General features: G+C 42.7%; 1 protein-coding gene across 7 annotated transcripts in view; it reads right to left on the reverse strand.

Moving 5' to 3' along the window:
* The window catches only part of ADGRB1 (adhesion G protein-coupled receptor B1), a 294,461-nt gene that overhangs the window by 25,537 nt on the left and 252,339 nt on the right, over positions 1-16,585 (reverse strand). For 4 of the 7 annotated variants that reach the window (XM_080380263.1, XM_080380264.1, XM_080380261.1 and 1 more), the window contains exons 24-25: positions 13,259-13,344; positions 7,740-7,838 (exon numbers count right to left, since the gene is read on the reverse strand). In XM_080380263.1, the coding sequence (XP_080236389.1) occupies positions 7,740-7,838; positions 13,259-13,344 (185 nt within the window). The remainder of the gene's footprint in view (positions 1-7,739; positions 7,839-13,258; positions 13,345-16,585) is intronic. The other 3 variants (XM_080380266.1, XM_080380265.1, XM_080380267.1) reach the window with 1 other exon arrangement.

Raw genomic sequence — 16,585 nt, forward strand, 5'->3', positions numbered from 1 at the left:
CATAAAACTTGAGGTAGGGAGGAAGGATGCAGATACCTCACTCCCCCTTTCACACCCTTCCCACTCTATGACACTAGTCCACAAATCTGGCATTTCCCAAGGAGGGGAGACAAAATACAATCACTGTAGGTTGCCAAAGGGAAGGGGAACAGTTGCAGCAGAGACTGGATTGTCACGATGCCTGTTGGTACTTGGGTTACAGACACTTGGACTTCCACAGCACATGGAAGACACCAACACTGGGGACATGTGTCACGGTTTCAAGTGACTAAAACGGACAAGCATAGAGCTGATGTGAAGACTGGTATTTCGCTCTTGGTCCCTTACTCTACAGCTGATGGTCCCTACAACACTACATCAATGAATATCAGGAGAACTGATACCTGATCCAAATTTTCTGTGAACAGAAAAATTTCTCCTTTTTGTGTGATCTCCCCAGCTGAATGCTTTAAAAAAAAAATTACAGTTGTTTTTATTTTTAGCAATTATTGTAAATAATTTTATTCTTGGGTGGACATTCTGGATTAAAATAATTTCAGATTCAAGCCACTTAATTCACAAGACTGAAAACCAGACAAAACAGTTTTCTGTAATGCAAGCACTGCCCTATGAATCTCCACTTTATCCATGAATGATGGCTACAGAAATGGGAAAGCAGCTGTGTTCGCATGGACTATTTAGTCATTCTGTTCTCTGACCAAAAAGGGTCCCAAGCAATTTTAACAGATTACTAGGGAGATTTTAAGCTGTCAGTCATCCTAAATATTTGGCAGAACTGGTGCACTAGGAGTACCAGGAGAATTTCTCCATGGACTTTCATCAAACAATTAAGTAGACTTACGCATAAGCTGAATAACAAGTTAAGCTTTAAGATTTTTCGGAATAGAAAACCTCAGCCTATATACTAAGAAACAAGTACAAGTAACACCATAAATTACAGGACAGATATCATGACACACGCTTTACAGTACTTACATGGGACTTGCTTACCATTTTCTGAGATATGATCAAGTTTTTAACAATGTTTACTTGCTGGTTATCCAGGTACTGCTCTCACAGACCTCAGTGAGAGTTTTACCTGAACAAAGCTGGAGCTTGGACACAGGTATGGACATCAGGATATAATGCCCTGGCTTCAGTTAAGTGTTTTGCAAGGATTGTTACATCTGCTGGGCTGTAATGACCACATACTGAAATGACAGGTTATTTTTATAGTCATATTGATACTCTAATTGCAAATATTTATACAACCTGTCCAGACTCAGATGTGTTCCTTAGTGGTATTATTAAGCAACGTAATTTACTTAAGGGAGCAGGTAAGTGGAATATACTTTTTTTTTTCCTTTTTGATTTAAAGAAGCATTAGGAGACTTCTATGTAAGGTAAAGGCCGTGACATAATTTGATGCCTTGTGATTTTATACAGGATGACAAACTGAATGTTCTTCAACGTCAAATATGAACTATAATTTCAATGTATTACTTTAAAATAATAATTTTTAAAAAGCATCAGCCAGACAGCCCTCAACCAAACAACTCCTAAACAGACATTTTTATTCCACTTCTCCCTCAGCCCTCTGAAATCTGCCTCATTATACTGAAATCTCTCTTTGCTGTCATTTGCGGTGGTGCATTAATAAAACTGGGTAAGCAACTAAGTGCAGTAAAAAAACTCAAGAGAGGCAGAAAAGCCAAATGAAAAGATAAGACTTGCTCCATAACAAGCCACTCTAGATGTGTCTTCCATGCAAGCATCAGCAAACACAACATGCTGATATGTGGTTTGGTAGATGAAGTCATTCCAGTAGCAACTTGCAATTGCGATTGCTGAAAACTGGCAAAGCCAATAGAGGCTGCTAGAAAAGGTCTGTACCAGGCAACTCTGCTTCCTGGAATTATCTTGTCTCCCAGAATACTCTTAATATACACAAATCTGTATATACACTTAATATACACTACCACCAATGTGCAAACAAAAAACCTGACAGACACATCTGAGAATGGATCTGGCCTGTAAAGCACAGGTCTGAACCAGCCATCTAAATTTGGATAGCTTTTCCATTCTTGAAAAGAACTGCAACATCAGATTGACAATGATTTAGATCTGGATCCAAGATTTAGGTGTGGATTTGGGGTTGTAAGGGATGCTGTGAGGAGAAAAATTATGATTCTTTTTAGCAAATGGTTAGATTTCAATCCCTGTCTTCAAAACCTGCTTAAACAAATTATGCAGGCACCCTGCTTTAACAAGGCACCGCTGGAGCCTATTTGCTATCCAGAGCAAAGATGCAACAATCTGTAATGACAGCGGCCTCCGTTCAGAGCTCCTGCTGTCTTCATGCTGGACTCAGTGAGTCCTTCCCAGCCCCTTGCTCTGTGTGTCTCCATATGGGCAAACTATTCAACTTCCTTCTGAGTCAAGACATCCTGATGGACTTCACTACTGCTTCCAACACAAGCAACCTTAAATCACCACTTAAATCTCTGCCCTTCCAACCAGAGGACGAAAACATCATCTGCCCCTCCAACTCAGATTATGAAAACAGTATTATGCCACATATTCATTTGGAATAAATCCCAACTGAGTTGCACTGAATTACACCAGATAAGAGTATGGCCTTTCTGCTCTCTTTGTGATTCACTTTGCAGATGCTTTGTCAACAATATTCATCCCTTAAAAACATTATGGAAATGTTGCTTGGCAATGCATAATCTTTATTCTCAGGCAGCAGATGGCAACAGGTCACAGGAATGTAGCTTACTCTAACCTCACTTTCAGAGCTCTGCTTATCTTTTGGAATATTAAATTAAAAAAAAAAGTTCCCTTAAAAAAACCCCAAAACATAAAGACTGAAATTTTAGAAGTAAACTCAGGGGAAGATAAGCGGGTTTCCTGTGACATTGCCCTTAATCCTACTTACTGTGAGCTGAATTCATAGTAGAATTTACACTTCTGCCACTTTTCTATCTGTCTGTATTTTAGGAGGTACTGTGCATCCTTAAAAGAAATAACTTATAAGACCTAAGAAACTTCATGCTATGGTGCCATGTGATGTGAAACGAAATTATGATTTGCTTTATAGTGACTCTTCATTACAGCTTATCTATGATCAATGAATCTAGGAATTGTATTGCTTCAGACAAAGCAGATATATGCCAAGATCTGGCAGACACTCCTATATATGACAGCACTCATGATAAGTGACAGCAACATCAAGGGAAGATCATTACACTGCATCGTGGAAGCACGTTGCTGTTTTATTGTGTGATGACCATGACATGACAGTGTTACTCAGCAATACAGTTATAGTGTCACGTTTCTCCCCACCACACCTTCCTTGCTGCATTGCAAAGGAAGGGAGTTACTTTGGGATATGGCAATGCCACAGCACCATGCAACCAAATGTAATTACACTGATGTGTGACAACATGGCCACACGATAACACTGTCCACAGCTTTAGCATGTCAAAGACAGCCTTCTGAAAGCCCATAAGCAGCCCCAGCTCTGGCCACAAGCAGACGATGGTCTTTGGCCAAAACGACAAAGACTAGCTGTTGTTTTGTTCTTTTAGCTACCTCGCAGCCTTGAGAGCCTTCAACCTCACAAAAGAAACAGGATAAACTGATGGCACTTAGAGGACAGTGATGGAAAGAGCAAAAAAATGGTTTGGAAACAAAGATCCACATGAAGACAGATTAAAAGGCCTGCACCCTGACAAAAGGCAAGTGCAGAGGGAAACACAGGACATGCCAACAAAGATGTAAAGGGCCATTATAAAGAGGTAAGTGATCAATTCTTCTCATTACTCAACACAGACAGGGCAGCCAGTACCATAAGCTACAGAAACAGCAGAAGGAAAAATAACTTTATAATTCAGAAAGGAGCTCCTGGAGAGGAGCTCTGAAAAGGGAGATGGTAGATGGACCCAACGCATAAGGCAAGGGATGGCTCCTACATGCTGCACAGCGTGGCATGTGCTGCCCCGCTGCTCTGATAAGTGCGCTAGTCCTGCATCACAGCAGTTCTGCTACAGGAAAACCACAGTGCAAGGATTTACTTTATTTATTCTCTCGTGCTTTATCTCTCCTCTAACTTGTATTCCTCCTAAAAGCAAGAGAGTTGCCCCAATTTAGGGACAGTTTGGGAGAAATTCCCTTTAATGCAATGCCCATATAACCAAGATAGGAAATCTGTAACTAGAAAAAAGGGGGCTCTGTGCATGCTCTTCCCATGCACAGGCAACACAGAAACACAATATATTATTTCTATTTTCTCTAAAAGACAATTCTTCTCTCAGTTGCTGTGATCTGAACCATACAGCTAGGGGAACAGGAAATCAAATGCCTCTAAATGAGACAGGCAGGTAATGAAGTAGCATACTGCTTGAGTATTCACCCCTACTAAGGGAATTTGTTCTTTGACAATCCAAGAAAGGACCTGCAGGGCCCAAGTATTATCCCCAGGTTAAGCACACAATTTCAGATTCCTTGAACTATGAGAACACTCTCTTGAGGAACAGTGTCCTTCATAAAACCAGCCAGGCATGGAAATACTGATGCATATTAGTCTTAGAACTATGAAATGGGCAGAAAATTTGACATCTAAGATTGAAATTACTTTGAGCCCCAAGAAAAAGAGCAAATCTCTTAGATGGGAGATTTGATACATGAGCTTCTGATGACATAAGAGGGACGACACATGAGAAGGGTCATGAGGACTCCCTGACATTGACTCTTGGGTGGGTTGTCTGCAAGAAGAGTACATTGTGCCAGGGCCTTAGTCCTGGGATAAACACTTCCATATAATCAGAACTTGCAAGTCCATATTAGCAATGCACGGCCTGGCAGAAATTCCATCCATCCATCCATCCATCCATCCATCCATCCATCCATCCGTCCATCCATCCATCCATCCATCTGTCCGTCCATCCATCCATCCATCCATCTGTCCGTCCATCCATCCATCCAATCGCAGTCAAGTATTTGCAGTGGATGTCCTCTTTCACAGCAAGTACAAAGAAATGGCATGCTCCTGAGATATTTTTTCCTTGTCTCCAATAAAAAATTTTCATGGGCAGCAAAGGCAAATTAATTATAAGGCAGTATTTCACAGGCTGAGGCTACCCTACAGGCAGCAATAAAATGAAGGAAATGTGGGAACAGAAGTCTCCAATGGCACAATATGCCCAGCATCTTCTCCAGAACAACCTAAAGGGAAGGGGTTTTTTAACCCACACCTGTCAAGTCTAGCTAACCCTTAACAGGTCATAGACATCCAAAGCTTTCGTTTTTATCATTTCCCAAGAATGAGAAATTGCACAATTTCCAGTGCATAATTTTTTCACTTCTATCATGATTACTACCTGCTATTCCATCAGTGGTTTACCCTGATTTCCCTCAATTACACATCCTCTTCTCTGACCCCTTCTCTCTTAGACACAGATATTACCACGAAGAGTTGCTCAAAACTTCTATGATTTCCAAAAGCCAAGAAAAACGGGCAAAAGGATCTATCCTTCCATGCCATGCTATTCCAGAAATGGGCCTCTGAAACCTATGGGAGGTAAGCTGGACAGAGCATGAGCAACCCCAGCAAGAGCAAGGCAGGAACAACCTTGATGTGCTCTCTACCAAACAACCATGGTGAATGCCAGGTCAGAGAGGACCCAGGAATCCTCATGGCACCTGATTTACATGACAAGACTTCAAAACTGAATGGCAAAGTTGGTCCAGCGTCTGGGATGAAGGCCAGCACAATTGTGGCAGTGGTATGAAGTATAATCAGGTCTTTGCCTTATTGACAGCCTTATGTGCAGTAGATTTGGAGTGGACGACAAGGGTAGATGAGGGCTGAGTGAACTAATTCAAGTATTAGTGGTCCCTTTGCAAGGACAAGAACATAGGACACTTCAGGACTGTCCTGGTCTTTGCTGGAATAGAGTTAACTTTCTTCTTAGTTAAACCACGGGTTAAACCATGACAAAGGCAAACAACAAAGCCAGTACTAGCATTTATCATCTAGAGTATTCTATCTGCTGGGGGAAAAAGAAAAAAAAAAGACATATCCTCTTACAAGAGCCCTCCAATTTCTATAAAACCACTTAAATCAAAAAAGCAGGGTAAGTAGGAGATCTGAATTTCATATCCCCGTTTTTTTTCTGATTTGAAGATGAATCAGAATATGTGATTTATGACAGACCAATGTCAAACAATATGGGAAGGATTTGAGGTTGTTTTACTTTCAAAATGAATTTACTATGAACTTAAAGCCTCTCCTACTCAACAGTCTAATTTATTAATTGTAAAGCTTCTGCTGGTTTAGCATTTCTTTGCCATCACAGGAAACGGACATGTAGTGACCTGCTAATTCCAGACTCGTGATATGAGTGTCTGGACCAATGCCATCTCACCATCTCAGCTGGGCACTGTTGCAGAAGGTAAGTAAATGACTTCAGCAGTGAAAAATAAATGAGATATTGTTTAGGTTTTGCATCTCATAGAAACTGCTAGCTCTTAATAGAGGTGATTGCCTGTTCTTTTTCCTGTTCTCTTTTTCTAATGATAATTGGTTGCTATTCAGAAATGTACATTCTTCCCTAAATTATTTTGGATTTTATATAAATGGCTCAATTTTCAGAAAAAAAGGAGAAAACCTTGTGGGTTTATTTCCTTTTGTATTTCTACATTTTGAGATTTGGCACTCACCTGCCTATTTTTGTTTAGATTAATTAAAGGTAGGAGTTTTCAAATTGCAAATGTCTAGATTTGAGACTGCTTCTTTCACACATTTTACACAGATTACTTTAGACATCAAAAGAAATATTTAGCATCACTTGGAAATGATGTAGATAATAAAATTTCAAAAAGGGAAGGGAAGAAAGACAGACCTTCCCTCATCACTCTCCCTCCTACCTTAACCTTTGGGAAAAAAGCCAACTATATAAATAGCAACAATTTCTCCAGCAGAACAAAGCTCTGGCATTTTCTTTTCCTTTTTTTTTTTTTTTTTTTTACTAACTCCACCAGCATCTAAGAAGAGATTTAACAGCATTTGACTTTTGTAACTCAGAGCTATGAAGCGCTTTAAGATTTTAAGGACTAATTCCAAGTGCTTTCAGGAGTCCGAAAGAGGCAGTCAAGACTTATCAAATCAGAACTGCAGCCCTATGAGGTATTAAACTGAACTCTAGCCTTTTATAAGAGAGAAAAAAACACTTAGAAGTGATTCACCAACTCACTTAAATCATACTTAATGCTCTGTAGCCTCTGGAGTAAAAAAACTCAAGCACATGCTGAAGTGTTTGACAAAGCTGGGGTTTGAGGCCCCTGTCTACCATTTAAATTAATGGGAACCACATCTTTAAGTTTGTAACTTCAACAACTAAATTAAACAGGGACATTAAACATATATCCAGCTTGCAACAAATGAACAGTCCCTCTGTCTTCCATGGGCTGCTCACATGCTTAAATCTAGGCATGTCATAAAGTGCTTTTCAGGATCCAGCCCATCAGCTTTTGCTCTAGCAATGTAGCAGGAGCCCTACACTACTCATGGCCCACAGAATGAGGTCAGGGAGAGTTGGGGATGTGGGGAGGTGGGCAGGGACATGGGGGGAGAAAGCAAACAAGGGCTGGTGAGTGCCGGGAAATGAAAGAGGGAAATAAAATAAACTAAAAAAAAAAATTAAAAAGAAGGTGGAAAGAAAGAAAGAAAAGAAGTTGAAATTAGAGGAACTAACATGGCGTTACTGGTGGCTGTGGCCGAAACTTCAGCAGAAGAAACTACTCCACACTTGGAACATTTGAGCGTCATGCCGTAAAGGGGCACTGCCATCTGACTGCAATTAAAACCAAAAGACTGAAACAAAACAAAACACTTTGCTTATGAACACAAACGTAGAAAGGAAAGGGAAAGAGAAGCCAAAAGAAAGGAAGAACAAAAGAAAGGAAGAAAGAAGAAAGGGAACCAACCAACCACACCCAGTTTGAGAAGAGAAATGAAAGATAGGTAGGAATAAAACTCTCTCATCTGTACCACTCCAGATGCAGGAAATGGGAAGGATGTACAATTCAGAGACATGTTGGTGCCGCTGGAGAGGGTGGAACTGTGTTGGTGAATGTTTTGCGAGATTCAGGGTGTCTCTTTCTGGCACCCACGGAAGAGAAACCAGTACTGCTCTCCCAGTCTCCATCTCCTTATTTTGTTTTGTTTTTGAGAAATTACACGTTTCCCTCCTGGCCTTTTTTACTCCAAAACAAAAAAGGTGGCAGGGTTGTACAGTAGAAGGCAAGAAGTAGGGCTGTGGGGACTGTGTGTGCTTATCTTCTTCCCTAAAGCAACACAAGGGATAAATCATATGTTTTCTCCACTGGCCCTTGTATGCTAATCCTCACATTGGTGGGGATACCCACATGGCAGCTGACAATACCAGGAGATAGGCCACTCTTTGGTTGCTTATTCTGTGATGAAGGGCATGCAAATGGGCCTGTTTATGTCCTGGAAGTTAAGCAGGAGCTTGCTGTTTTGTAAGGCCATCAATCTGCCCTGAAGGGAGCCAGACTGGCTGACTACTTTAGAGACATTTCTCCTCTCAGGTCTTGTTTTGGAGCTGAAAACATCTTTGGGATGAACCCTGAGACTTACGTCAGTTGCTCCCACTTTTTCTGGAGGGGATCAACTACAGAACCAGATCACTGTGGGCTGCTGGTACAAGGGGCTGCAGGGATCTGCTAAAGGACACATCCTCATGATTTTTAAAAGGTGATGTGTGTGAACCCACCTAGCTGACAAGCCAGCTCTTAGGAGCCCAGAAGCCACATTAGCTTGGCACTGGCCCTGTTTCTTCCCAGAACTTACTGGTTTGTGTGCACTCTCTGATTTGCACAGACAGACATCCACATCAGATCTGGATTAGAAAACGGGCAGGTGTCTGCAAAACATCCTACAGACCTCCACGCAGTGCCTGATATGACAGAAGGCATGAACATCATTGCCAAAGGACAGTAGGTCTGTCGTTCTTGGGTGATGACAGTGCGGCTGGTGAGGGGTGACCTTAGCCCGTCCCAAACATTGTAGGGTTTACAGCCCTGCCCTGCCTGGGAGAGAGATTAGGCAACTTAACAGATCATTTCTCAGCTTTTATGGCCTTGTGTTCAGTCTCACTGAAAAAGGGCATCCCCAAGAACACCAACACAGCATTATCAGTGGTCCTAGTGGCCCACTTTCAAATGGCTATTGATTGGTCTTTTAATTAGTTACAGTGACATAAGCCATTACTCCCTTCCAGAAAAATAGCTAAGGTATCCCACAGAAACTTTCAGCCTTCAGACACAGAGAAAATTAGCTCCTGTGTCAAACGATACACATCTTCCAGGAAGGATGGTGCAAATCCAGTGAGGACAATGGCTGAACCAAAGATAAAGTGGGTCTTGAGAGGCATTAGGTGCATGACCCTTAAAAAAAGACAGTTTATCCCCAGATCTATAAGCCACAAAGAACAGATAAGCAGAGAGACAGAGAGAGGCAGAGATAGGCAGCAAAAAGAAAGTAGATTGATTTGAGGAATTTGATGGAAAACTATACCAGAAAAAACATGAATGACACTGAATCACAAAGAACTGTCCAAAAGACCACTGTAACACACAACTGTAACTGCTGTTGGGTGTATTTATACAGAAAGTTGTAAGCAGTAGGCACAGATGTGGATACATTTAGATTCTAATTTGTTCTTGTTGGGGGCATGTGGTGATTAATATATTGGATTTCCGTAGCAGGTTTGTATTGGTGCCTGTATAAAAGGGTAGCTAATGAAATAATCAAAGTGAATAATGCATTCATTTAATTTAGCTTTTTCTGCTTCCTAAATATCCACTAACAGCTCATGGACTCATCTGGTGTGTTCACTGGAGCCTGGATTTTGCTACCTTTTATTGAACAGTGCTTTAAACCATGCACGGCCCAAAGAGCAGGAACACTGCTTCCAACATGATACATCCTCAGATGAAGGACAATCCGAATCTGTTCCTATTTTAATGTTGTTAGTTATCTTTCCAATTATTTTCTTCTCTATGCACTGACAATCCAGCTCCATTACACCCCACCAGGACAGTCACACAGAGAATATTTCATACAAGGTATCGGGGCAAACTTTCTCAAGTCCTCTGTATAATCAACAGAGAGATAAAAGAAGTAAAGGTCCTCTAAGGGGCAAGTTGGAACAACTAAACAAGGCTCCCGTCTCTCTCCAGTAGTTACAGAGTAAGCCTAGGGAGATTAAACTCAGCAGGCTAAAATTAGCCTTTGTGTATATACCCCATAGTCTCATTCTTCTTCCCTGGCTGTGTGAGCACACAAATGCTTCTGGAATAAACGCTGAATAAATTTAAAATTCATTTTAAAGGCTCCTGCCTCTGACATTAAAACATTCATCTATAGTAGCATCCCTGTCAACGGAGCTCAAACACTGTCAGTGCAGCTGCCTGTGAACGGAGACTGTTCTGCTGGAAGATACTTGCATGGTTTTCTCCCGTGCCCAGAGAGGAGTTGGGGCAGTTGTGTGCATTACTCCATCTTTCCAGGTGATCACACCCAACTCTCTACAGCCTGGTTTTGTGATACACCTATAAAATCATTGCCATTAGAAAGTCAACATTTTCTGGCAGATGTGACGACATAATCATAGCAATTTCCTTAGCTATGATATTAACAAATTCCTGCTAAGTATAGGGCAAAACCTATCCTGTCTTGGGTATTCGTGGGAATGGTTAGCACTGATTCATTTGTGCCAGTCGATCTGCCATTTGTGTGTCAGGCTCTTCTTAGTGTTCCAACAATACTTTTTTTCCACTCTTTTTGGTTGTTTTTTTTCCCCCCATCTTTGTTTTTGCAGCACTGAACCATACTTCTTGCCTCTGCTAAAGGAAACACAAGGTTTCTTTATACCATCTACTCAGATCCAAACATCTCATTCAGATCTACCTTCCAACACGGTTCCCAAGCCCAGGCCAGAAGCGGCTAGCTAAAGGGAAGGAGCACCAGAGCTCTCCAAAGTGCTCCCGCACTCTCAGTGGGTGCACTTCGAAAGCAGAACTAAATCTTTGAACACAGAGAAGGCTTAAAAGTGCTGCACACACACACACGGACACAAAAGGGGGGGGGAGGGGGAAGAGAAAAGAAAGAAAAAACAAAGAACATCAGAAAAATGACTTTTTTTTTTTTTTTTTGCTTTGCAGGTTTTGTTTCAAAGTACAACTATGAATGTGATCAATAACCAGCTATGTATTAAATAAGGTCATTCTGTATGTGGTTTAGATTAAAGACGGAGAGATTGAGACAGCAACTCACTGCTCTGCTAATCCAATAAACCATTTATTTCAGCGCTGACTTTCAAGTGCAATTATCTTGCTACAGACTCTGCCTGCAGTTTGGGTATTTTTTTGAGTTCTCTCTTTGTAAAGAAGGCATCACCCAGAATAAAGCACTCACTTGTTAGCAGCTGCTTCAAGCAATGCACCAAAGTCACTTCTCCATGTACCTGTTCAGCTGTTCAACCCAGCAGCAACCAGCACCTCTGATGATCCAAACGTGCTTAAGTATCCTCACGACCATGGCACTGCTCAGGCATCAAAATTTCCTTCTTTGCTGCACTGAGGGACCGCACTGCTCAGTTATGTCAATACTGCTAATAAAACATGAACCTTAACAGGTTCCTGTGTTTCTCCCCTGGCTGGATAAGATCTTGCTTCTACCCTCAGTTTTGCTGCCATCACTCAATTAAAAACCACTTCCAACAGAACTACTCAATAGTGCAATGACAATGACAGGAGTATTGAATCTCACCTGTATATTTTGCCTCTACCCTCTGAGACCCAGTTTTAGGGCTCAAGAATTTGTAGCACCGCAGCGGATAAAGCAGCTTATCCTCCCTGTGAAGCCTAGCAGTGCAGCAAACAAGGCTACAGGTACCCATGGTCCCTCCACTTTCATAGCTAGGGTATATCCTGAATCTGCTCCACCAGCTTCCTAGGGTTTTAGGCTCTGCCTGTAGCTGTGGTGCAGAGGCACCAGAACACCTCTTGCTTTCCGTGCCTCTTTGTAAACAAATTCTTCCTTCAAGACTATGAGCGTTACCCACTGTGATAAATCAAATGCCATCACCGGACAAGTGAGAGCACACAACCCTGTCTTTTCTAGCAGCAGGTAAGGAGACAGTGTCTCTGACTGCAACAGCAAGCCAAGTAAGGCCATGGAAAATAACGTACAAACGGCAGCCAGGTTGACCTGCGTATTTGATTTGACTCAGAGTGTCAGCATGCCATTTCTGTCCTTTGCTTGGAGCATGGCATAGCTCAGGGCTAAAGTCTGAGCAGGCTACAAACTCATTTCTAGAAACGACTGTGAAGGGGGGTGTGTGTGTGTGTGTGTCTCATCTTGCTGGAGCCAATGACAAAATAGCCCTTGTCAACAGAGTTTGGAAGTAACTCAACAGAGAGCCCTGCACGGCAGCGGCCACCCCAGCCAACCCCTAGCGAGACCAGGGTGGTAAGAATTGTGGAGCCAGCTCTTCAATTTATACTACGCAGAAACCCATGTAACATAAGCCCCAGGCTTCAGGGATGGAGGTTGGGGTGGTGGCTGTGGAGAAGATAAAGAACATCAGGTGGCATCAGAAATTTTTCTTGCAGAAAAGTTATCTTACCATTCCTTCTCTTTACACATCTACCCATCTGCTAGTCTGCTCACTGCTAGACCTCCAAAGACCCTTTCCTTAAAAGTATCACACAGCTTTGCTGTCCCTGTGCCACCTGCTAGCCATTAGACATGACTTCTCTGTTACACAGCCCATACCATGTGCCACACTCAGCAATGACAGGTCCCTCTCTGATCCAGCTGCTCTCTCTAGGAGTTAGTGAGAAGAATCACTTTGCTCTCCCTAATCTTTGGGAGGATAAATAAGCCTGGGCTGAAGCCATTTTAACAAAGAGATGAACTTCTAACCTTCCTCCATAGTAACACAGTGCTGCTGCTTGGGTCTTTTGTCTCTGCTGCACTGAATGACAAGACAGAGACATTAAACCAGCTGTTGTGTTTGGGGTTGGGTTTTTTTATCTTTCATTTTGTTTAAATCTGCTTTTGCTTTCTGTTTGAATTTCCAATCTCTCTTTGCGTTCCTTGCCTGGTTATTGATCACAGCCTTGGGCGGTTTGTTGTTTTTTTTTTTTTTTTCATTCTTTACTTAGATGTATTGATAAGGCATACCCTGCCCGTTCCTTCAGTTTCTTATCTGTTATTCCATCTTTGGATACAAGTTTGTTAAAAACCAGAATGCCAATAACCATGTTCACCTGTCGAAAGAGAAACAACACACAATTTTGTTCTCAAGTGGGTCAGGTCAAACTTGGTAGCAGAGAAGGAAAAACCCCAACATTTGGCAAGCTAAGTCCCTCCCATCTTCCCAATTCCAGGTAGCATGGTCACACCTCTGCAGGCCATGACCCCTTTTGTCCCCTCTCCACCCTGTCCCACCTCCCCTGGCCATGCATCAGTGAGTTTGGGAGAGCAGAATGCAGCTGGCAGCAGATCGGAGAGGTCTCCATGATCCAGGACAAGACTGTAAAGTGCTGAGATTGCTGCAGGGCTGTTTGAAGCCTGATGTATGCTTGAGGTCTAGCAAGGCAAACTCCAGGCACAAGAACAATTTTTCAGGCTAATACAAATAGAAAGTGGTTGACGCTGGCTTTCAAAAATGTCTTCTGGAGTCTGTGCTACCAGAGCAGCAGCATTAAGAGGATGAGGCAGTGTGGTGCAGACAGCTTGTCATAGCTCTTGCTTGGTGAGCCACCACTGCTGCTCTCAAAATAAGAGGTGGAAGGGGCACTGAAGCAATCAGAAACATCAGCTACTCTGGTGGAGTATCTTGGGAGATACTGCAGATGGCACAGCACACAGATTAGCCATCTAGTCATTTCCAAAGAAATCAGTGGGCCGGACAACTACATGCAGTCCTTCGGTTTGCTTTGTTAGGGTGAGAGCACGGATGTCTGCGTCGATCAGGTATAAACATTCACAGTGAAATACAGGCTGTACAGAGCTGAGGTCTTGCCAAGTGATCCTAAACTCTTCACTGTCTTCTGACTGCATTCACTGCTGCCAGCTGCATCTGGTTTACAAACCTCATCCAAACTTCAGCAACCTCTGAATGTGAACACATTAGTAACACGTGAACACCACCCTCTTCACGGAGGCACGGAGGCACAGCACTGATGGTGGAAAAAAGTGACACTCTCCTGGTTTTGCTGTCAGTGAAACGTCTGGTGTTGGTAGAACGATGTGCTAGATGCTCTTTTGCATGTAGGGCTTACAAGGAAATATTTAAGGCCAAATTCAGATGTGCAGCATCACGTGCTAGCTGAGAGCTTTGGTGAGTTTAATAGATCCTTGAGAGGTGGTCCTAAGAGACACCTAGTACAACACTTAGCCTAAAGGAAGGCAGATGTCTGCTCACACCAAGCCTCCATCTAATTGCCTAAATCATCCTCAAGAATGAGCAGTCCTTCTGAGTTTGGATTGCTGGTTTCAGCAAAACACAACCAAGCTCACTGATGTGGAGTCCACAGCTGGGAATAAATGGAAGATCTCACAAATAGCAGTTATTTTCTTTTGCATCAGCTGCTGGGTCAGTGGACTACTTTCCACAGCTGTGAGTCCATTTCTAGAGCTCACCATGGTATTGTTTTAGAGAATCAACACTGGCAAGTCAGACATAGTAACTCAGCCAAGGATCAGCAGGAACTCAAACCCTAGTTATGTGCTTGGAGAGGGAAAGCACTTTCAGTTCACTGATCCTTCTTCACTGTGCTGGAGATCAACGGGGTCAAGAGAGACCTTGTTTTTTAAGGCAGTAGGAAAGATGGGGTTGAAGTGTGGCAGGCTGGATCGCTCCTGGGACTGGCCACAACCCATTGTGTATCCTCATTCATATGCTATATCTCCTATATAGCAGGGGAGATGACAAAGTGCAGCTCTGCAATTCTTTTACTAAATAAAAGCTGTTTTATCCAGTACATTGATCATCATGATCAACATCCTGCTCTGATCCTGGCTCCGTTCCTTTAAAAAGGCAGGGATATAACATGGACGTGCCTCTAAACACAGCCACTCTTAATAACATGTTTATTAATTAATAAAATGCAGTGCAGCTTTACTTCTTCATCTCTGGGATGCCATCTCACAGCAAAGGCACAGGTCTGAGATTCAGCCCTTGAGATAAGCAGTACCTGATGACTGTCCTGACTTCACCATGCCATGAGCCTCTCCCTGCAGTAACCCACTGCCTTCCACCTGCACACAACTATCACCAGGCTGCTTTGCCTGAGTAAGGTGAGTAAAACTGCTTGTAAGAGCTCTGCATTTGAGGTTGCCAGGGTTTTTAAGACTAAACGTCAAACCTTTGCAGCTGTTCAGTGTCAGTGGACTGACTGCAAGCTGCAAATATTGCTGAAACTGCAGGCCATCTGAAGAATATTATTTTGAGTAAAGATACTCTCCAAGCCAAAGGCCTTTTTCCAATGTGAGAATAATAAGGCAGGCTGTGGAGGAAGAAAGTTATTGCAGGTGATAGGAAATCATGTTGATAGCACTGCAGTACCGAGATGCTTGAATGGCTTGGTACGAGTAAGCACAAATCTTGCCTGGCCAGGGCTAAGGCAGAGGTAACAAGCCCAGCTGTAGCCAAGTCAGCTGTGTGCAAAGTCATGCTTGGGCACATATATTTCACACTGATAAGAGTTTTGGGTCAGCTTGGTCATGCCCCACCTTGATCTGTGCACCCCTGCACAACAGCAGCTGTATTGCCTCTGGAGCAAATGTGTCCTGAGAGCAGCACAGCTGCATATCACCTGTACAACCCTGCAAGAGCCTGGCTGTCCATATGTTGAGCTAGGTGAACTGTCCCTCCATCGCTGACATGGTCAACCTGAAAACAGGGCAAAGTACGTGGAGAACATACAGCTGCCCAGTGCATGGCTGAGAACTGTATGTTCAATTTCTGGCTCTGCTCAAAGTCACAACATCTGGGCAACTTATTGAGCTTATCTGATTCCCATTTACAAAAAAATCTTTCAGTGCTGCTGCTTCTCCTTCTCCTTCCCCAAGCTCCTCAGTACATATATCAACCTGGGCAGCATTCACTACTCACTTTAGCCAGCATTGAGTTAGGTAGTCTAAACTAGATGTGTGGGCTGTCTCTCCAGGTACGGATTAGAGACAGACACCCCCAGAGATGATTCAACACTTCTTAATATCAGCTGTATGAACCACCATTTGCAGGTGTTGACCACTCTGTAAGGACATCTCCATTTCCAGCTTTGATGGTGACTGAAAGCTGAGATGCCAAATTGAAAGCAGGCTTATGTGTTTTTCTCACACTTTAAAAATGCTAAGGAAAGCTGAAGGATTACTTCACTTGTTGGCAGAACAAAAGCAAAATGGCTTGAGGCAGCAGATTGACTCCCTCTTCTTGGGCACTACCAAAGCTCCTTCCCTCTTAATCACTGCTGTCTATTGAGCCTTCAAGCCACTGAGCCA

Source organism: Falco punctatus (assembly GCF_963210335.1).
Source record: "Falco punctatus genome assembly, chromosome: 3".
Lineage (NCBI taxonomy): Eukaryota > Metazoa > Chordata > Aves > Falconiformes > Falconidae > Falco > Falco punctatus.